The 23739-nt window shown below is 39.2% G+C and overlaps 1 protein-coding gene across 2 annotated transcripts; it reads right to left on the bottom strand.

Moving 5' to 3' along the window:
• Window positions 1-549: 549 nt before the first annotated feature.
• Window positions 550-21342, bottom strand: IFNGR1 (interferon gamma receptor 1). Of its 2 annotated transcripts, none has more exons than XM_033235335.1 (7): window positions 16699-16717; window positions 9900-10014; window positions 9081-9253; window positions 7280-7452; window positions 6436-6622; window positions 3643-3770; window positions 550-1709 (listed from the first exon to the last, which is right to left on the bottom strand). In XM_033235335.1, the coding sequence occupies exons 1-7, from the start codon at window positions 16709-16711 to the stop codon at window positions 1101-1103; spliced, it is 1398 nt and encodes a 465-aa protein (XP_033091226.1). In that variant the 5' UTR covers window positions 16712-16717; the 3' UTR covers window positions 550-1100. The 2 variants fall into 2 exon arrangements, with proteins under 2 accessions (XP_033091226.1, XP_033091224.1); XM_033235333.1 differs by lacking the exon at window positions 16699-16717 and adding an exon at window positions 21159-21342 and having other exon boundaries at window positions 553-1709.
• Window positions 21343-23739: the final 2397 nt, after the last annotated feature.

Below are 23739 nucleotides of genomic sequence, written 5' to 3'. Positions count from 1 at the left end.
CATTTGTAATTTGCATTTTTAAGTGAAGAGAAATATCTTTCCAGAAACCAAAGAAATATGATTTGCTACTCATGTAAATGGTATTTCAATTTTTTTGGTAGATTAATTCACAGATTCATATTAATTTCTGAATATTTCTATCCTCTTAGTAATTCCAATAAATCCTTGTGTAACATACATATTAACTCTTGGCTTGCCTCTCACTGGAGATTCTTTCCACACCATGTAATTCTCAAGGTTCTTTCATCCATTTCCATGGCTCTGCCCACCACCTTTATGCTAGACTCCTCAATTCACATGCTCTACAGCGAAATCTTTTCTTCTCAAACCACTTGGAACAGTGTTCTGCACACTGGGTGTTAAACACCGAAATATAGACCTATAAGGACCATCTAAAAATATTAATTTTAGGGTTGTTTTAAATATTAAATATGAACGATTAGCAAATAATTCTATAGCATTAATGCATGAAAACAAGCACTGGATATAAAAATATTCTGCTTAACTATGAAAGACTGCCTAAGTGCTTAAATAAATGAATATAAAAACGAGTTTTAAAATTCTTTATTTAAAAATCTCTAACTGTAATGTTTCATAAAAAATATATACATGTTTCTATTTACATATTCCATTAATTCTATTAGTTTGAACTAGATTTTAAGTCCAATTTTGAAAAGCTTACAGAATTTCTTCTGAAATTAACCACTTAAAATTACTGTATGCATAAAACTTACAAAAACATATGCTATATCAAGGCAGAGAAAAGAAAAAAAGTGAAGTGGCTACAAAGGTCCCTGGGGCATCACCTGCTCACCTAGGCACAAGGAGTACTGGATACTGTTCCTTGTTACTGCTAACCTATCTGGATGTAAAGGGTCATAAATTACTTTTTTTTGTTTAAAAAAAAAAAAGTCTTTGTAGTTTTCAGGCCAAAATTGAAAATGCCACACATCCTCTTTACACTTTTATCTACACTAAGTCACTCCATTTGGTTGATACTAACTAAGATACAGTTTCTGAGATCATAATCTTTTCATGAAATTAAAGCAGAAAACTGTCCAGGAAAATGAGACTTCAAAGTTGGTGCATCTTAGCTGATCTCATGAAAATTCTCTGGAACCTTCTGTTGGTCTGTAACCAATCAAGGACTCTTTACGGCCATCATCCACAAGTAGATCCACTAGCACGTGCGGTTTATCATAACCAAAGGAGGTGGGGGCTTTTATTACTGTTATGAGCTCTTGTCCTTCTGTTTTTATTTCACCTTTATTCTTTGGGGGAAATTCTGAATCAGATAAGGAGTTATGTGATTCCAGACAGTTGGAATCAGTATCAAAACCATTTCTGGAGTGATCACTATCAGAACAATTTCTGGAGTGATAGGAGTTTAAAGTGACGCTGCAGGGTTCAGACTGGTTACTACTTAAAGGTGAAGAACTCTCTCTCTCTATTGGAGTCAGATGGCTGCCCGGGGCCATGTCAGGAATGTTTTCTTCAGTAGTCACCACTTCCGTTATACTAGAAAGTTCTTCTGTATGCTCTCCTTTTCCTGGATTGTCTTCAGTATGCATGCCTGGAACTGTTGCTGGAGACAACGGCTCTTCACAGACCACCTCCTTTTCTAAGGAAAATGGCTGGTATGATGTGATGAGTGATACATATTTTGATTCAGGTTTTGTCTCTAAAGTAGCACTTCTGACCACAGAGATCTATGGGGAGAAAAATTGATTAAAGATAAAAAATTGTTAAGCTTAAGTGCCTACCCTCAAAAAAACAAATGTCTAAAGTTATGGACCACCAAATGGCACATTTAGGATAACGGGTGAATCAGATGGCTGCCTTTTCTTTTTAATGAAAGGTACCATAGTAAGATTAAAAACAAAGTTTTAGCAATTTTTAAAAAGCCATCAGATATCTTTTTTAATTATTATTATACTGTAAGTTCCAGGGTACATGTGCACAAAGATATCTTATACTAATATACGTTGCTTTTTGAAACATTACTGTGATGGTTAATACTGAGTGTCAACTTGATTGGACTGAAGGATACAAAGTATTGATCCTGGTGTGTCTGTGAGGGTGTTGCCAAAGGACAGTAACATTTGAGTCAGTGGGCTGGGAAAAGCAGACCCTCCGTTAATCCGAGTGGGCACAATCTAATCAGCTGCCAGCATGGCTAGAACATAAGCAGGCAGAAAAATGTGAAAAGAGAGATTGGTCTAGCCTCCCAGCCCACATCTTTCTCCCGTGTTGGATGCTTCCTGCCATTGAACATTGCTTGTACTGGCTCTCCTTGCTCCTCAGCCTGCAGACAGCCTATTGTGGGACCTTTGATCGTTTGAGTTAATACTAAATAAACTCCTCTTTATATATATATCTCGATACTTATATATATATTCCATTAATTCTGTCCCTCTAGAGAACCCAGATACAATTATCTTCCACATGTATGCATATTATGTCTGCAAAGTGAGCACATCTACTTAATATTCTCATTACTTGCCTTCATCATTGTAATTTTTAGTGGCTCATATTATTTCTTTATATTGATAAATAATTTCTCTAATAGATGTGGAAATGTTTCCAATTTTTACTAGCTATACAACATGTTAAATATCCTGCACATCTTTTTATTTATGAAATTATTTCCTTATAATACATTTTTTAAGATTGGAGTGACTATATTGAAGAAATGGCATGTTTATGGCACTATTACACTGAATACCCACTGTGTGCTTTTCTTCTTACCAGGGCTAGATTACTTTTAACCAGCATTTACGCATTATCCTACTACTACTGGATATCCCGGTTTCTTTTTCCTTCTCTAGTGTAAAATGGCATACTGCAAGGTTGTTTTGTGCTTAATTACTAGTAAAAAATAAAATATTACAATTCATTTGTGAGTTGACTACTAATTGTTGAGAGTTCTTATCCACTGTACTTAAAGGTAGTATTTTTAATAGCAAATTTTAATGTGCCCTTTGAGCATCACAGATATTATTCCTGTCATATTTGATTCAAATAGATACTATTCTGTTACCTTTAAATGTTCTTTTCATCAAAGGCTTTGAAATGTTGGACATAAAAATCGTCAAACTCCTATGTTAGTCTCATTTTTGGCCAACTTTCCTTTTATACTCCAACAATAATGAAGTGTTTCCATATTTGCAGATCTTTCAAAATCATGCTTTCTTGGCTCTGCACCTTGGCACATTCTGTCCCCTAGTGCCTAAACTCCTGTGTGTCTCTCAAGACTGCTCAGGCATTGCCTCTGGAAAAACCATGACTAACCTCATCCCAAAGCTGGACAAAGTCCTCACAGGCTCAGGTATAAACCTTTTAACCTATCACACTGTATATATCCAATGTATACTTATCTTTTCTTTCCACTAGACTTTAAGATCTTTAACAGAATTGTCTGTGGTTTTGCCCTGAGAATTAAAAAACAAAACAAAACAAAACAAAAAAAAAAGTGCTGCATAGCAAAAGGCACAGTATGTCATTTTGGATGTGTGGTAGACTGATTGATGGCAGGTGACATGCTGTTGAATATCATTCCACTTTAAAAACATAATTTAAGAAACTATCAAAAATGGTTCAAGTTAACCTTATAGTGTGTACAAAAAAAATTAAATACATTACCAAGGACTTGGGTAATATTATGCTTTTTTCCTTCAATGGATTAATCTTCTTAATATAAAAACAGATCAATACCAGGCTAAGTACTAGAAAGAGTAGTAAAGCAGCAACAACTGGAATCCAAAGAGAACCTTAAAAAAGGCAGAAATCGCAAATTACAATTAAGATGGAATACTGCTATTATCTATCAAAAAGTCTTAGTGCCATTCTTGAATAGATTTACACATTAGTGAATATGGCCAGAGTTTTAAAGAACACTGAAGGAAGCAGAAGTTAGGAACTCTGAGTAAAAAATTAGGTATCTGTCTTGGATAGCAATATGATTCTTCCCAGCTGTGCAATTCTAGAACTTTCTGGGACTATTCTGCTATGACATAATATAGTTAAAATAGCTTTTCCACAATAATTTCCTTACAGCCCTACATACAGTGTGTTTCCAGGGTTATGTACTTCTTTCAGTTAAAAATGCAAAAGAAGAATTTTAAAAATATCTCTCCTTAGAAATAAATTCTGGCAGCTGGGCACAGTGGGTCATGCCTGTAACCCCAGCACTTTGGGAGGCTAAGGCGGGCGGATCATGAGATCACGAGATCAAGAGATCAAGACCATCCTGGCCAACATGGTGAAACCCCATCTCTACTAAAAATACAAAAATTAGCTGGGTGTGGTGGCGTGCGCCTGTACTCCCAGCTATGCGGGAGGCTGAGGCAGGAGAATCACTTGAACCCGGGAGGTGGAGGTAACAGTGAGCTGAGATTGTGCCACTGGACTCCAGCCTGGTGACAGAGTGAGACTCCATTTCAAGAAAAAAACAAAAACAAAAACAAAACAAAACAAAACAAAAAAAAGAAAAAAAGAAATTCTGGCAATGTTTATAGCTCTTAAAATGATTTAGCCCCCACTCCTCAGAATTTTCTGTTACATTTATTTATTTCATGACTGCAAATACTTATAAAGCTTCACAGATGTACATGCACACAGGAATGTTGCACAGGAATAAAGTCCCCTTAATTACAAACCAGACATAAATAATATAAAATAGGAAAGATTTGTGTCCAAGCACAGGCATTTAGAATCACCATTGTGTATTTTGCTCTAATGCTGCTTTTTATTTCTGCAGCACAGTCTTCAGTATTTTTTTTTTCACTAGTTCTCTCTTCCAATTAACAGCACTCTAACATTCTGTGGCAATGTCTGGCTTCCTTTAGGGCATTTTGTTACCTAGAATTTTCTAACTATGGAAGTTACTAGTTAATGAATGCTTCTATTACGCTTACTACAGGATGTGAAAAAAGTTAAATCATTACAAAAGTAAAAAATAACTACAAAACCACTCCCTTTAGTGTTGTTAGAAGTCCCATGGGCTGAGCAAGTCCTGGCTGCAAGGCATTGAGGCAAGCAGGCAGGGGCTGCTGCTCAGGAGCCACAGCAATGCTATCATGTGGCCATGTTATCAGTGCAGTTTATAATTCAGGCTAAAAACAAATCTGGGGCATTTGCAGTATTTCAAATTTTGAGCATTAAGAAGGCTTTTATTTTTCAAATAGCATAATGAAAATTAGCATAAAATGCATTGCACTGCTTTAAGGCACCTATTTGAAACCTTCATATAATGGCTTGAAGTTATTAGTATTGAATTTTAGGTGTTTGTTCTGACTCTTCAGCCTATATTTCCATTCTTTGAAAATATACTTGCATCATAAAATTTTAGTAAATTTTTAAACCTATGAAATATATTCTAAAAAATTCCTAGAAAAAAATGTATATATATATACACACACACATATGTATATATAGATATATACACACACATACACACAAAGATAATCATCAAAGCATGAGTTGTCATAGTGAAAACTCCTATACTCTTAAAAGTCCAAAAACAATAAAACATTAAATACATAATTTATATAGTGAAATATTCTACATTAATATTAATGAAGTATCTGAAATAAAATGGAAAAATATTTGTAATATATGCTTAAAGCAATACATAAAATCATATATACTATACAATATGATCATGTCTATGTAGAAAAACTAAAGAAAATATCAAACTGTGAGTAATGGGGTACTTTTGCATGGTAGAACTACAGATCATTTTGTTTTCTTCTGGCTTTTCATATTTTATAAATTATCTATAATGAACACTTACATTTCATAACTACAGAGAAAAGTCCAAACTTCTTTAAGATACCTGACACCTGAGAGTAACAGTTCTAAAGTTCAAGTTCTAACATATGTAGAACTCTACCTCCCAACCCCCCATATTAAAAGATGAAATAAATTATTGTAAAATGCTATTAAAAATGATCCATTATTTATTATTCAAACCCATCTATAAACTTTTTTGGATATTAATCGCAAGTCTTTGTCCAGTCCACATCATACAGTTGTAATCAATGAGCGTTCCTGCTCTTCAGTCTTTAAATTACAATCCCCATAGAGAACATTTTACTGGATTTGTAACATCTTGCTATAGTGAAGTAACAAACTGACTTATAATTCATAATCCTGAAATGCAAACATTTGTGCAGTTTTATGTACTTATTATATTTTTTTCTTTCCTGGGTCAAGGGGCCATCATACGGCTTTCCAAATTGGTTGTTCTATATCTTTTAATGTGTGAGAAATTGCTTTATTTTTAATTTTGAACTTTTCTAAGGAATGGAACTAATGGAACTGAATATTGTTAAAACAGATCTTTTGAAACTGCAAATGAGTTTGCTTTCCTCACATGATCCTATTTTAGTTACTGCTCCCTCTATATTTAGAAGAAAAATGGTAAGAATTTACCTTTTATGTTGCTATTGAAAACGGTAATACAAACTTCTTTTGACTTTTCAGTTGTAACACCCCATACATGTAAGACTCCTTCTGCTGAAACACAGTACTGAGAATTCAGTGAGGACACTGGAATCGCTAACTGGCACTGAATCTCGTCGCAATCATCTTCCTTCTGCGTGAGTATTTTATACTGGATCTAGATGGAAAAAGAAAACAGTGAAAATGCACAGCTTCTTTTAATCTGCATTAAAAAAAAAATCACCATACTAGTCCTGGTCAAACAACTGAAGAAAACATATATGACTGATTTGAACATGTCTAAAAACAGCTTTGATATCAATAAGTCAATTTGTTACTTCAACATAGCACGATACTATGCATCTGTTATATTCCTTATAAAGATGTTTAATTTAAAAACTCAAATTGCAGGAATGTTTATTGTTAGTTGTTAAACTAACAAATGTTCATTTGTCCTACTCATTTGTCCAGAAACTTAGCTGGTGAGAAACAGAAGTATTAATATTACTTTACATCACTGCCAATGAGGAAGAAAATCCTCATTTTACCAGTGGAGCAATGGAGGTGTACTGGGAAAAATCCTAGATTAGAGCCGTTCTGCTAAGTGAAGCAAATAAAAACGTAAATGTATTCATGTAGTCAGTGTCAGTGACTAACTCCGTATCATTTTTGCTTCAACAGCATTCATGTATTTTTTTCTTATCAAAATCTATGATCTGTGAGTCTTGTTTGAATATTTATAAGCATTCTATTTTCATTACACTACAGAAAGAAACAACTTTTGCTAGCTACACAAGAATTTCCATTATGAAAAATGTGAAATAGAAACACATACCTCACTTCCATTCATTCTCACATACACATTGTACACCTTAATGTAACAGGTAGTTTCTGGATCATAATCGACTTCCTGCTCTTCTCCATTTACAAAAACTGAAGGGTGAAATACGTCAATCATGATTTGCTTCTCCTCCTTTCTGATATCCAGTTTAGGTGGTCCAATTTTTCCTGGGGAAGGAGGAGGAGGAAGTATAATAAGTACTTGGAACTTCATGGTACATTTCATAAAATTACCAGAATCTGTCAATCAGCCTATTCTTTTTTTGTTCTGGTTGTTCTAAAGCAGGACCACATTTAAACCACTCCACAAATATCTAGAAGATAGTCTCAGTGTCCTTTATAAACAAATGTTTCATAAATCTCAGGAAAGAAGCACTCTTATTTAATCTAAATGCCTCTTTAGCAGTTTAATTTCATTTCTAGTTATAAACAAAAATAGTTATAAACTTTGGTTTAAAAAAGACTTTACATAATATAAACTCTATTAAGTAATTTTTCCTTTATCTTTGCTTCTGTGGATTAAGAAGCCTGGTTTCTAAGAAACGCTTCAGAAATGGCATTAGTTATCTTTCCTCACCAAAACTTTTTACTGTGAAAGATCAGAACTTACTCCATAAATGTTTATTAGGTCTTTGATGTTTGAGACTTTGTTGGTGAACCATTTATCTAGTCTTCACATATTACTGTGTACCACTGTGTGCCAGGCAGGTCTGTTTTTAACGCATCGCTGTATCCTCAGGGCCCGGTATACTTTCCGGCACATAGTAGGCCCTTGATAAATCTATATGGAAAAAAATCTAACATGCAGATGGTGTGGTAATCAGATGACAGAAGTGTGGACTCTGGGGAAGAAAAGTATTTAAAGGGCAAGGAGAGGAACAGCCTGTAGAAGACACCAAGGAGGCACAATCTGAAAGGCAGGAGCAGAGCAAGGAAGTGAGGCTAGAAGCAAAGGGACCCAGGGGCTAGATGACCAGGGAGAAGTCAAGTGACTAAAGGTGTCTTTCACCCAGGAGTGAGGGTCTGAGAGCTAAGGCAGGATGTCATAGTTCGAAAACAGGAACTGGCACTAAAGCTTCAGGAGTTTGAGGTGACAGCAAACATCAGGTACACTATAGGAGTGGGATGCTGGAAGAGTGAAGATCTGAAAATCACGGTGGCTGAAGAGAATAAGGAACTCTGCAATTTTTAAATGTATTAAGGTGGTATTCAAACTCCCCAGGCATTAAGAATAAGAGTTAGCTGCCAAAGTCCTTAGTGAATATAACTTACAAATGAATGACAAAAGATGGGAAGGGCAAGGGTGGTGCAGGGCACTGCTAGGCAGCACAGACCCATAATTGTATGAAGTGGAAATGTCATAGCATAGAAGCAGCAAAGTGATGGCCACCTGTTAGCCCTATTCTGTGGGGCTTGAAAGAAGGGGAGAAGGATACAGGTTGAGTATCCCTTATCCGAAATGCTTGAGACCAGCAGTGTTTTCGGTTTCTGAGTTTTTTTTTTCTGGATTCTGGAATATTTGCATTATACTTACCAGTTGAACATTCCAAATCTGAACATCCAAAATGCTCCAATGAGTATTTCTTTTGAGTGCCATGCTGGTGCTCAAAAAATTTCAGATTTTGGAGCATTCTGGTTTCCAGACTTGGGATGCTCAACCTGTACTGACTCTCTAAATACCTCCAAGTGCTTCTTAAGCACTGTGATAATTTTCAGCAACTGCTAATAAAAGCAAATATATAGAAGACATGTATGTTTTCCAATTTAAAATTTACATGTGTACACATTCTACTCACCATCTCGGCACACAGCAAATTCTTTTGACTTTGCATAGGCAGATTCTTTTTGTCCAACCCTGGCTTTAACTCTGACCCAAAGAGAATTTGATGGATCACCAACATGATCAGAAATATTACAATAATGATGAGAAATATTGATGCAGGCATCAATCCATTCTGCATTCTTAACACTAAAAAGAATAAAAAAATGTGAAGATAACTTTTACTGTTATTAAATAAACTCAAACCATTTCTGTCTGTGCTTTGCTTTTTATTCACAGCACAAAGCGGTAGAAAGAGCAGAGTAAGAATAGGATGGAGATGCTAGAGAAAGTAGGAAGACCTTACTCTTTAGTTAGAAAAACTACAAACTCCATTACAGTAAAGAGGCTCAATTCAAAATGTAAGACCTATGCAAGCCACATTCCACATTCAATTTTTTAAAAATCTGCTTTTTTAAACAACCCTAAATTCCATTAATATACATGTTAATTATAGGATTAAGCACATTACAAAAACTAACAGTTGTCAAAAAAGTTTTTTGAAATTTATATTGTTCTACTAAAAACTACATACACTATAGGAAGACAACATACTATTAGCTTTATTTGTCATGCTAATCTCAGTTTAGTGATACTTCTCTACTTCAATACTGATAAGGAAGAGGAAGTAAGAGGCAAGAAATAACTGGCAAAGAATTTACATCTTTAGCACTTTTGGACATCTACAAGCAGTTCAGGATGTTTTGCCATGTGGGAAGGATGATGAAAGGAGAACACAGTTGTGGAATTTGCAAGGACCTAAACAAAAATGGATAAATCAAAGAGTGACACTCACCCATAGTTCTTTACCTCTACAGTAAAAACAGAGACCTGTGGCATGCTCTGGTACTCCCAATATACGATGGTGTTCATGTTATAGGACTCAATTGTAACATTAGTTGGTATAGGCACTGTAAGAGAATAAAAAAGTAAAATGGATATTGTAAGAAACTAACATTAATATTGGAAAACCTTATTGTAAGATGCCACATTAGTCAGATATGTATATTTGAAGAAAAGCAGAATTCACCAGGATACCAAAATTATTTAAATTAAGAGTAGATATCTAGAAGTTAATTTTTATTGAAAAATCTATAGAAGAGTTCTGATTCATTTTAAATTATGGAAACACTGCAATATAAAGGAAACACAAGTACATCATGAAGCAATAAATTCTCAGAATATGGTAGAAGTTTTATAATCAAATGAACTGACTACTGTAATAATAATCCTCATTTCATCACTAGAATTTTCAATATTTGATACTGCAGATTGTATTCAACATTGATATGGTTTGGCTGTGTCCCCATCCAAATCTGAACTTGAACTGTATCTCTCGGAATTCCCATATGTTATGGGAGGGACCCAGGGGAGGTAATTGAATCACAGGGGCTGGTCTTTCCCATGCTAGTCTCTTGATAGTGAATAAGTCTCAAGAGATCTGATGGGTTTATCAGGGGTTTCTGCTTTTGCTTCTTCCTCATTTTTCTCTTGCTGCCATCATGTAAGAAGTGCCTTTCGCCCTTGCCATGATTCTGAGGCCCCCCCAGCCATGTGGAACTGTAAGTCCAATTAAACATCTTTTTCTTCCCAGCCTTGGGTATGTCTTTATCAGCAGCAGGAAAACAGACTAATACAAATGTCTACAGAGGAACTGGCTACACTAAGGATGGCCAATTTCACTCTAAAGTACCACCAACCTCTCAACTCTACACATAATACTGTTATGCCTTCAACACTTTTTCTGTAGTACAGGAATAGATACCTAAAGATTGAACAATGGAGCCACACATTCCAGTTTCATAAACATTCTGCTCTCTGGGGTGTGCAGGGCTTTTTACAAAACGTACCCAACATTTCTTCTTGCCTTCACTCTTTTAAACCTTTCAGAAGGCCGGGCGCGGTGGCTCAAGCCTGTAATCCCAGCACTTTGGGAGGCCGAGACGGGCGGATCACGAGGTCAGGAGATTGAGACCATTCTGGCTAATACGGTGAAACCCCGTCTCTACTAAAAAAAAATACAAAAAACTAGCCGGGCGAGGTGGCGGGCGCCTGTAGTCCCAGCTACTCCGGAGGCTGAGGCAGGAGAATGGCGGGAACTCGGGAGGCGGAGCTTGCAGTGAGCTGAGATCCGGCCACTGCACTCCAGCCCGGGCGACAGAGCGAGACTCCGTCTCAAAAAAAAAAAAAAAAAAAAACCTTTCAGAAAACATCTGTTAAGACTTGAAAGAGTCATGCAAGAGGACAGACAGAAGTCATTTTAACATCTAATCAGACACTACCAAAATCTAGTCATTAAAAATAGTCACAGGCCAGGTGCGGTGGCCCACGCCTATAATCCCAGCACTTCGGGAGTCTGAGGTGGGAGGATCTGTTGAGCTCAGGAGCTGGAGACCCCATCTCCACAAACAATTAAAAAATAAGCCAGGTAGAGGCCTGTGCCTGTAGTTTCAGCTACTTGGGAGGCTGAGGAAGATCGCTTGAGCCCAGGAGGTCAAGGTTGCAGTAAGCTGTGACTGTGCCACTGCATTCAGTTCTCTTAAAAAAAAAAAAAAAAGGCCGGGCGCTGTGGCTCAAGCCTGTAATCCCAGCACTTTGGGAGGCCGAGACGGGCGGATCACGAGGTCAGATCGAGACCATCCTGGCTAACACGGTGAAACCCCGTCTCTACTAAAAAATACAAAAAACTAGCCGGGCGAGGTGGCGGGCGCCTGTAGTCCCAGCTACTCGGGAGGCTGAGGCAGGAGAATGGTGTGAACCCGGGAGGCGGAGCTTGCAGTGAGCTGAGATCCGGCCACTGCACTCCAGCCCGGGCGACAGAGCGAGACTCCGTCTCAGAAAAAAAAAAAAAAAAAAAGGTAGTCATTTTTCCCCACTGTTCGGTGTAAAAAGGTTGTTATCCAACACCCCTTGGAAAACTGAACACACACACTTCTCCTTTCTCCCTTCACTTCTTTATAAACATGAATGTATACAGTTAGCGATGTGACTATTCAATCTCACCTAGCTGGAACATTCTATTAAACATGATTTACTTATATAATTAAAACAAATAAATGAATGGCAATGTGGACAGGAACAGGGGCTTCCAAACATAACTTATAATCATCCTCAAAAATTGTGAGAGGAACAGAAGTCTCTATTTTTTCAAAGTGCCTTGGATGATAATGATGATTATTTATATTTATATCAAGCAGACTGCTTAAATAAGAAAAATACTCCCTGGGTCAAACGTTAATAAACTTGGGTTCTTTCTTGGCCACACTGCTAAATACTTCAGATTTCCTGATTTTTCAAGTGAGGTGTTACTTTCATATCCCTAAGATATTTGCTTACTGATGAAGGGAAAATCTATATTTTCCCTGAAACAAAAATTCTAATATTCAAGACCAAACTGGTATATTGCCTTAATTTACAGTTATTTAACACATATATTATATTTTCAAAGCAGAACATGGATCAAGAGTTATTTAGGTAAATAATTGGCACTAATGAACCATTAAATGCTATCACCATTATTATTTTCTTTTTCTGATTATTTTTTCCTTTATTGCAGTGGTTCTCTGTGGGAAGTGATTTTGTTGCCCAGGACAGGCAATCAATGTCGGTAGACATTTTTGGCTCTCACAACCTGCAGAAGAAATGCGGGGGGTAGGTACTGCTGGCATCTAGAGGGCAGAGACCAAGGGTGCTGCTAAATATCCTAAAATGCACTGAACAGCCTCCACAACAAAAAACAATATAACCCAAAATGCCAGTAGTGCCAAGGTTGAGAAACCCTGCTTTATGTTTACAATTTAAGTGTTCTTCTTTAAAAAAAAAATTTATGAGGAAAAACTAACTTAAAAACAGAATGCTTTACAGTAAACCAGTATATTTCATGGCTCCCCTGAAACAAATGAATAGACTTGGTCATTGCCAAAATATCTAACTTCTATATTATTTACCAAAATGGTGTAATAATTTGGGCCAAAAGGTTGAGATTATAAACCTGGGAGGGTCTGAAGATTCAAATACTTCATACTACTAACTTGACCTTTTTGTGGTCAGTGACCAGACACCTAGTTTTTCTCCTTCTGCTTCCAGAAGCACTGCTGAAGGCTGTTGGTACCTGCCATCTCTGGTTCTCTAAGCAACTTCCTTGTAGGTGATCCCAACAGCACTGTTCTCGCCAGAGTAGCCTTGGCTCTTTGTTTTTTGTAGAGTTCCCATGGCTATTCATAGCAGGGTATACTGAGGCTTCCTTAAGAGCGTCTTTTTTCTATCACATGCTTGCATCTCAACCTCCTGAAACAACTCAAATACTTCACAATCCATATTTTAGGTAGAAATAAAAGTCACTCCTCTTCACCTGGGTTCAATCAACATTAATATCAAATAACAATCACACATATAAACACACTTTTTCAACCAGAAAAGAGAGGTACTTGATGCTAAGAAAACTCATACTAAATCTGAGCCTTCCTTCAGAGGCCATTTCTTCATTTTGGCATTTTTTTTGCCTCTTGAGAGGCTGAGAATTTTCAGACCAGGTGGTCCTGGTTTCTTTTTAACAGTTCTTTCCATGATTGAGCAGTCTCACCTGTTACCATAAGACCCAAGAAAAAACCAGGTGGCACTTTCAGCACTTTGCTTAGAAACCTCCTGAGCTAGATCACACAGCTCCTCAGACATTCTCTACTTTTGGTATCACTGAAAGCTACAGTGTCACTCAGCTTTCTGCCACTACATAGCAAGGATTGCCATGCCTCTGGTTTCCAAGACTGGAGATCCTTCGCTTCCTTTTAAGCCCCATGCCTCCACCTTTTTTTTTTTGAGATGGAGTCTCACTCTGTTGCCCAGGTTGGAGTGCAATCTCTGCTCACTACAACCTCCACCTCCTGGGTTCAAGTGATTCTCCTGCCTCAGCCTCCTGAGTAGCTGAGATTACAGGTGTGCACCACCACACCCGGCTAATTTTTATATTTTTAGTAGAGATGGGGTTTCACCATGTTGGTTAGGCTAGTCTCAAACTCCTGACCTGGTGAACTGCCCACCTGGGACTCCCAAAGTGCTGATATTACAGGCGTGAGTCACCGGGCCCCACCTAAGGCCTTCTTTTTAATTATTCCCAATAGGAATGGCTTTATAATGGTATATACTCAACCTGAAATTCCTGTATGTGAGAAAAAGGCATATAAAAGCCAATCTGCATACCAGAATATCAAAAAAAGTGCATTTGTACTTAGGAAGGGGCTATTAAATCACAAAATGGAAAACTACAAACAGGAGGAGGCTTGTGCAGCGTTAGATTAGTTTTTAATGTGAACCAAAGTATGTTTCCTATAATTTAAGTAAAAGCCTGATATGGTTAGACTAGGACAAGGACTTAAATCATAGCTTTCAAAGCAAGACAGACAGGTGGTAGGAGGAAAAGATTTCAATGATTTATAGAAAAAGAAATTACTACTAGGTTAAAAGAAAAACTTATACCCAAAAGATGTAACCTGTGGTTTTTAATGCTACCAGAGGAGAAACTATGTGGTTATGAGACATCTGCCTTTGTTTTGCCAAATATTACTTTTTGCCAAATGTTATTTGCCAAAATAATATGACAGACATAGGCAGTTTTCTTAAGCTTCAGAATTTTGTAATGTGAGGTTTAAATTGTTATATATTCAGATTAAATTAATTAAGACTTACAATAAACTTCTAATATATTTATACTATGTAAATAAAAATATATGTAGAAATAGCAAAAGAGTATTATTATCTCTGGGGCTTAAGAAAAGATCTTACCAGAGTGATTTCATGAAATAAGATCATCTTACAGATTTTCTCATCTCTTCAAAATGCTAAGATAGATAGTTTTGTGTAGCTCATGTTGCTTTTGGAAACGGGCTTAGAATTATTTAATGTATTACATCTGCCTACTATCCAGAGTAAACTTTAGCTATTTTAAGATATAATTCCCAGAACTCCCCTACAACTCACAGCTAAGAATTTAAGAAAACCAAACACAGGAGAGAAGAATTTGTTTTTCCTAACACTTTAATTACAATACAGAAAAAAAGGAGGGCCCTGGTTAAAGCCAACTGTTTCCTCAGAAAGCTGATAAGCCAGAAGAGACAGGATATGAAAAAAGAGAGACAAAATAAAGGAGCAGTGAAGATCAGCAGGTGATATAGAGTAGTGCTACCGACAGGACAATAAGAATGTCACAAAGGACCAAAACATAGCAGTCGTGATAGCTCTGCAATAAATGTTGGCGAATGTAGGGTGGATGGCAAACTACAGATACCTGCAGTATAGTCTGAGGATACTGGCCATTTCCTCCGCATACGTGGGTGACAGGAACCAGGGCTGCTACCTGCGCTCCATCTTGTAACCACTAAAAGCATCTGTGTCTCTTCAAAAAATGACAGCCCGAGGAGTTCATCACCCATCTTAACACACTAGTGTAAAAAGACTGTATAAAAGTTATGTACACCTATGGTGGAACGGGGCTATGGACTCTACAGAAATCATCCGACAACCTGCTCACCAACCTCTTTCATGGAAGAGCACACTGAGAAGCATAAGGAAGTGAGGATGAAGTAAACTATTGTTCTGGATTTTAAGTCATCTGACGCTACAACTCAAAAACAAATGTTTCAAATTAAAGCATCTGGATCTTTTCTGAGAGAACAACCCTCAGAAAAGATCTAACACCTTCCCCATGTTAAAGATACAGGGACAGGAATGGGAACTGTCACAAAGGTTTCATCTGCATGGCAAACAGAACCAGCATAAGAAATCCACACCGAATAAATGAAAAGTACCAAATCAAGGCCTTTGTATTTCTGTCAGAATATATTTGATTACAATCTACCTCCTGAATGGCTTCCGGTGCTGATAAAATGACTATTTTTCTTAATGCTTTCCAACTTTCACCTTAGCAAGGAGCCGCATCTCCCAGGTTTAAGCTGAGTAGGACATTTTGAGAATTCTTGCATGTGATGTTTCAGGTGGTCACTGAAATCTTCTAATTGAAATTTTTCTTTTTAAAGAGCCAGGCATAACACACAGTGGCCTGCAGTGAACTTGTAAGTAACTAACCTCCCCTATATTTTTCCCTCACACCACCACCAAGTTGGGGCTTACCCAATAAATATTTGCTCAGCCACTTTTCTGACTTGAAATCCAGGGCTTTATTCTTACTCCTATTTATCCAATTTCATCTAGTTGGGTTTGGCCTGGCATTAGTTCTGACTGGACCAGACCCATCTAGTCCCTGAGAGAAGTCATTTCTCAACACTAATTGTCTTTTGGACTAACTCATTCTGAATTGAGAAATAGTTTAAGAAATGAAAAAACAATGCAAGCTTTTCCAGTCTACTGAAAGAACAAACTATTTTTGTCTGTTGGAAGAGATGGAAGAATGAGTTAGATGCTGAGCCTATTTTAAGTTTCTCATACTGATCTGGTCAAGTTTGTCTTTTTAAAAGCCAACGCAATTTCTCACATAAGACTAAAGGAATTTAATATTTAAAGATATAGTTGTTAAATAATAATGTACATTATTGAATAATCCCTAAAATATTAAGTATTTACTACAAGACACAAAATGTGCTCACCTTTTTCATGCATTACCTCAGATACTCATCACATCCATCCTGTGAGGGAGACAATGTTATCATACATATTTTACCAATGAGAAAACAGAGCCTCAGAGAAGTTACGTAACGACTTGACAATATGCAAAGTTTTGTTGGTTTTAATTAAGAAAAATGCTTCCAACATCTTTGTGATCGTTTAATAAAATAAGGGGTAAATAACCTCCATATTTAAACTGGAATTGGAGAAGGCTATTTTCTGGTGACTTCACAAGCATCTGCTTCAAGTAATTCTGCTTCAAGTAATGTTTCCTGATTTTATTACATTATCACAATTATGGCCACCGCAAAAGTCAATGTATTAAAATGAATAATTTCTTAAAAATGCACGAGACTTAAACAGATACCTAGTATTCTGATTACTATGCATTAGGATAATCTAAAATAAAGATACCCCTTTAGTAAGAAAATTACAAGTAAATTCCTTTCTGTTAGGAATTCACTTCATTCTAGTTCAAACCTCATTCTGATTCTTTGTTCACTCAAAATTGAACCATTAATTACTCATCTAGTTTGTAAAGCAACTGCACTATTGGTATGCTGCCAAATTTTGTAAGACAGCTGTTTAAAACTATTACTTTTCTTTAGGTTTTCATACACACACACACACATACACAGATGAGACAGAGTCTTGCTCTGTTGCCCAAGCTGGAGTGCAGTGGTGCAATCATGGCTCACTGCAGCCTCGACCTCCTGGGCTCAAGTGATCCTCCTACCTCAGCCTCCCCAGTAGCTAGGACTACAGGCACATGCCACCACACAGGGTTAATTTTTGTATTTTTTTGTATAGATGGGGTTTTGCCATGTTGCCCAGGCTGGTCTTGAATTTCGGGGCTCAAGTGATCCTTCTGCCAATGTGCTGGGATTACAGCCATGAGGCACTGCTCCCAGCCTAGGTTTTCTTTTATATAGAACCAAAATGTGGTCCTTTCAAAGTCTGTATGAATCAAGAATCGGAATAAAGTGAAAAAGAAAATTTAATACCCTATTCAATAAATAGAATTAAAATGTATTATCCTGTGTATTTTGAATCTCGGAAATAACTATAGAATCCAAAGAAATAGTGAAAAATTTAAACAGTACTCAAGGCTTTATCCTAAAGTCAGATAATTAGTAGGAAGCATAGCTGATAAACTGCAAGGTCAGTGAAGAGCCTTGCAGTTGGTGTAAAGTCCAGCCTAGCTCTTCAGCTATTACTCAGAGTGCGACACCCATCTGGATGAAGAAAGCCAGTGGCACACCCTGATTCACTTAAAAATATATATACTACTTTTATGTGTAAAAGTGTATGAAGAATGAAATACTACTGATTAAGTGGCACATACCGATTTCATTTTCACTTAAGAAGTATTAATGAAAAGCCCATGAATGTAACACAATACATTCCTAAACACTTGGATTTCCTGGAGACTGACTATATCATTATATTCTCTTGTCTGCTTCCCTGTTCTTATCAGGCCCTCTCGTCTAAGATGAACTTTTATAGAGTCAAGCCCAGCAACAGTAAGAATAAGGCTGGGAAGCTAAGCAAGAGCCAGAGCATTGTAGGTTTCTTCCTACTTTGGAGACTTTGTGTTTTACATTAACTTTAAAAGAACAGGGAACACAACAAAATCTAGAATAATGCACTGAAAAATCTAGAGAAATGTGTTAGAAATGCACTTTAAAAGGAGGGCTCACTAAAACTAATGAAAAGCAGGGCCGGGTGCCTGTCTCTGCTAGAAGAGTCAGGAAAGGCTTCACAAAGGTGACCCCAGTTTTAGAACCAGAGGTACAGAGACAAATTCTAAAGTTTCTGCAGAATATAGAAGGCTGAAGTTGATCTTCCCATGGGAGGCAGACAGGAAATCCTCCTCCCAGGGCAGGCTACAAGGACGTGCAATTGTGCACTCATAAGGGTTACATGCTTAGGAGGGCCCCGTACTCAGAAGGAAGGGCCTGGCACTTGCTTTTATGCTATGCCTGAGCTAGCATTATCCTCTTTCTCTGCTGACATCAAGTCAGAGGGCTACTAACTCTTCCTTCTAAATGTTCTTCTAACTGTCCTGTTCTCCACTTTTTTTTTCTTTTTTCTTTTTTTTTTTTTTTTTTGAGACGGAGTCTCGCTCTGCCACCCAGGCTGGAGTGCAGTGGCGGGATCTCAGCTCACTGCAAGCTCCGCCTCCCGGGTTTACGCCATTCTCCTGCCTCAGCCTCCCGAGTAGCTGGGACTAGCTGGGACTACAGGCGCCCGCCTCGTCGTCCGGCTAGTTTTTTGTATTTTTAAGTAGAGACAGGGTTTCACCGTATTAGCCAGGATGGTCTCGATCTCCTGACCTCGTGATCCGCCCGTCTCGGCCTCCCAAAGTGCTGGGATTACAGGCTTGAGCCACCGCGCCCGGCCCCTGTTCTCCACTTAAAACTACTTCTCATTGACTCCAACTTAAGCAGCAGCCTCCTAATGGGCCTTGTGTTTACCCTAAACTACTTTATAAGATGACTGGTCTTTCTAAATGGCATGTCTGATTCTGCATAAAATCATTTCCCTTTGTAATTGATAATCCAATGATGTCAGCATTAGTAAATAATGACTGACTTCAGCAAGGCATACTGGGTGTATTATTTTGTTGGCTCAACACCTGTACTTCTTTCAGGCCCGCTTCTTCTGGTAACCCAACCTCACCCTTTACGAGAATGTCCTTCCCATGCAAGCTGGCACCTGAACCTAGCTGGGCAAATCAGAGCCTTTCCCTGGGATTTTGTTAGGATGGAGGAGGCTGCAAGACGTCAAAACCCAGAAGCTGTCAGAATCCATGATTCCTGCCAAATGTGGAAAGCTGTCAATACCAACAGTCAGAAATAAGAAATGGAGAGTCCTAGCAGTTTGGGTTCCTGGTTCTAGCTTCTTGAGACCCAGCTGGCATCTCTAATTTTCTGTTTAACTCTGGTTTTTCTGAGACAATAAATTCCTCTTTTTGCTTAAGTTAATAAAGCTAGGTTTATTGCTGGTACACATAATATGGCAATTGATTATTTGGTTTGTACTTCTCCACCTAACCTACCTCCCCTTGTAAGCTTTCACACACAGTTTACAATAAAACGCTTAATATTCCACGAATTCAACATGCTATCACACCTCTGCACCTCAGTCTCTGCACCTCTGGTTCCAACACTGGGGTCACCTTTGTTAAGTCTTTGCTGACTTCCCTAAAAGAGACAAGCACCCCACCTTGCTTTCCTTTAGTCTGTGCCTAAGTGCAAGCTCTTACGGCAAAGTACTGCAACTGCCCATGTGGATGACTGACTTAAGCCTGGCAGAGCAGTTAAGAACTTGGACTCTGGAGCCAAACTGAGCAGCTCCTCCACTGAGTGGCTATGACCTCTCTGTCAGTTGGGCAAGCCTCTCTGCAACTCAATTTCTCATCCATAGAGAGACAAATAACGCCTACTCTAGAAGATTGTTGTGAACACAGAACCAAAACGTGGACCTTTCAAAGTCCGTATGAATCATAAATCATAATATAATAAAAAAGAAAACTGAATTGAAAAGGTTTACTGATTTCTCTGGAGCTCGTAATCACAATTACTCTGCACTTCAGAAAAGCCATCCTCAACATTTGTTTCCTAGGAAATGTCAATAAGCAGGTGGAAATAAAATGCTCCGAAGAACAAACCCAGACGAAGAGACCTATTGCCAAATCTGCAAGTGAGTGCCGGCAATCCACCACTTCCAGACTGAGACTGGCCACTTCTCAGCTGCCACTTACTTCTCAGCTGGCGACAGAATGCATACTCTCCTACCCTAAGCACTTTGAGTCTCCCCTCCCCCGTAAGAAGTATTTAAGCCACGAACTGAGACCACGATGTCACATGCTGATCAGGACATTCACAGTCATGCGTCACTTAACGACGGAGATCCGTTCTGAGAAATGGAGAAATGTCCCCTTAGGCAATTTCTTCGGGCAGTAGCGCACTGACACAAACCCAGATGACACAGCCTACTGCTCTAGGGCATGAACCTGTACAGCCTGTCACTGCACTGAACACTGCAGGCAACCGCAGCATACTAGTGAGTATCTGCGTATCTAATCATAAAAAAAGTACAGTAAGAAAACGATATTATAATCTTATGAGACCACGCTGTCCCACACTGACCGGCAACGTCCTTCTGCAGCGCACAATCATATTTAAAAGTGGATTACAAGAGTCAGAAAAACAAACGGCGTGATTTGTTGTGGCGGCAACCAGGGAACTGACGAGTGCAAACCAGTGGGCCCCAGTCTCGCGACCCAACTTCGCGTCCCCGTCGCCCGCTCAGGGCCCGACGCAGGGGTCCCGAGAAAGGGCGACCGCGGAGAAGCGGGGCGGGGCTTCTCGGCTGGGGCGGATCCCGCCCTCCCTCTGGTCCCACCCGGCCGCAGCCCTGCCGCGAGCGACGGTACCTGAGGACGGCCCCAGATCCGCGGTGACCATCTCAGCCCTGCTCACACTCTGCATGACAAGGGTCAGAAGAAAGAGGAGAGCCATGCTGCTACCGACGGACGCCGGCTCCAACCCAGAGCTACTGCGGGCCGGGCCCCGCGCGGCCCTCCAGCCTCCGCCTAGCGTCACTTCCGTCACCGGGGTCTATGTTGGCGGCGGCAGGAGGCGGGACCAGGGCGTGGGCGGGGCCAAGTCCGGGAAGCCGCAGGAGGCTGACTCAGGAGGGGCACTCAGGAGGCGGACTCAGGCGCCACACCCCGCCGTGAGCAGGGCGCCCTGCGGTCGGGACCTGGGTTTCTCGGTGTGGGAGGAACTTGAGTGCAAAGGTTAAGGTCTTTCAGCCTGGCACCCCATTCCGCAATTCTTCTTCCAGTTTTTTTCAGTATCCTGGGGTTGCGAAAGTTTGCATTAGGCCACAGCGGAGCCACAATCCTTATTTTACTAACTCTTAGACTTCACCTGGGTGTCTTGGAGCCTGACATTTGTAGAAAAGAAAGAGACTTCAAAATTCATTTCCAGTCCCTGCTTTTTCATTTGGGGAACCTAAGACTTAGCTAGTGAAGTGGTTTGTGCAGGTTCCTACAGCCCAAATCAAATCGGCTTGGCCAAGAACTACTTTGTTCTTGGACAAAAAAACTATTTGCATTACCTTCTCAGCAATTCAGTGTCAAATCAGTTTATTAGGCAGCCTCTCATGAAGAGGTCAGCTCTCTTGCCTCTCTGGATTTGTCTTATTTTGCATCTCTGCCATTCCACTGCAGTCACGTTGCTAAATCAGCGCTTGTGCTCAAACGTGTATACGTCTAATGATCTCACCTGCTTCAATTCTGAGTATCATGACCTTTTGTAAAAATTTTAAATTGTGACACACCCTCTACTCCTCCTTACTTTCCCTCTACTGTTTCTTCATGGCACTTTTCACCTTGCTGTACACTATAATGTACACCTTGATATTTGTTTTCTCCTGAAATGTAAGCTCCGTAGAGCTGACATCTTGACTTGGCACTCAATTAATATTTGTTGAGTGAAAGAGTGCATGATTACTAGTGTTAAGGAAAATTTTTAAAGACGGAAAATCCTTAAGGGATTATCAGCCTGATCGTTTTACTTGTATTAATAAATCCCTTAGCTCAGTACTTCTCAAACTTCAACGTACATGTGAACCTTCTGCGGATCTTGATAAAATGCAGATTTTGATTCAGTAGTTCCAATTCAGGTTGGGTCTTGAAATTTTGTATTTCGGACAAAATACACCGGGGATGCCAGTGCCCCTTTCAATAGGGCCACATTTTGAATCAGAAGAATTTAGCTCAATCTAGACTAAGTTTAGGGAGAATATTTTCTTTGATGCGTTTCTGATGTCCACTATACGAAAGACGCCTTCTAGTCGTTGTAAGGATGCAAGGAAAAATAACTGATCTTTACTGTTTAGGCGTTTATGGAGTAGGACAAAATATGATATCCAGCTTGTAAACATTTTTGTAGTACTCGTCACACACTGGGTTACCCTGGCAGTAAACTCTGAGGTTGAGATTAAGGTATAAGACATTGATTAGGGAGTGCTCTTGGAATAAACCTCTGTGAAGGGGAGGTGGAGGAAGCAGAGCCTAGGAAGAAGTTGATCTGTGATGCCATCCCAATAAAGACTCCCCAGGGGCACTCTGGAGCTGGGATGGCCTTGTAAAGGTCTGTTGAGTTGGTATGAGGGGCTGGGCCTTAAAGCCCAACACTGATTAGCCATTGACTACCAACTGTCCCTGAAATGGCACATGATTTGGGGTCTGTCCATGTCTTTCATGGAGGCATTCCCCAGAGGAAGACTGACGGCTGAGTGTGTCTACTAGCAGCACTCCTAGCATCAGGAAGGGGACAGAACCCAGTCGTGTGTTCCTGAGAGGAATCTGGGCAAGTTTCACAATCACAGCACCCACCACCCTACCTCTCCTTCTGAAGACTGTGCTAGTTAGTCATTTGGAGAATAAATATATTTATTAATTGGGTGAATATTATCAAGTGATACTGTGTGTGACCGACATGGTGAGACACTGAGATAAAGACCTGAGCAAGACAGACATGGCCCCTGCCCTCATGGAGCTTACTGCCTACTGAGGGAGATAGCTGTTAAACAAGGAATTACACAAGTACTGAAATCGTGATCATCATTCCCAAGGAGAGCAATGGGAAGAGATTAAAGGAGCATAACCAAGAATGTAACTTAGTCTACGTTTTAAGGAAATTCTTTTTCTTTCTTTTGAGACAGGGTCTCACTCGGTCACCTAGGCTGCAGTGCAGAGGCATGATCATAGCTTACTGCAGCCTCAAACTCCTGGGCTCAAATGATCCTCTTGCCTCAGCCTCCCAAATAGCTGGGACTACAGGTGTACATCACCATACCTGGCTAATTTTTTTTTTTTTTTTTGAGACAGAGTCTGGCTGTATCACCTAGGCTGGGATACAGTGGCACAGTCTAAGCTGACTGCAACCTCCACCTCTCTGGCTCAAGCCATCCTTCCACCTCAGCCTCCCAAATAGCTGGGACCA

Source organism: Trachypithecus francoisi, unplaced genomic scaffold (genome assembly GCF_009764315.1).
Source record: "Trachypithecus francoisi isolate TF-2019V2 unplaced genomic scaffold, Tfra_2.0 Lachesis_group15, whole genome shotgun sequence".
NCBI classification, from domain to species: domain Eukaryota; kingdom Metazoa; phylum Chordata; class Mammalia; order Primates; family Cercopithecidae; genus Trachypithecus; species Trachypithecus francoisi.
Note: the sequence above shows the minus strand (reverse complement) of the source record. Positions and strands in the feature narration are given on the sequence as shown.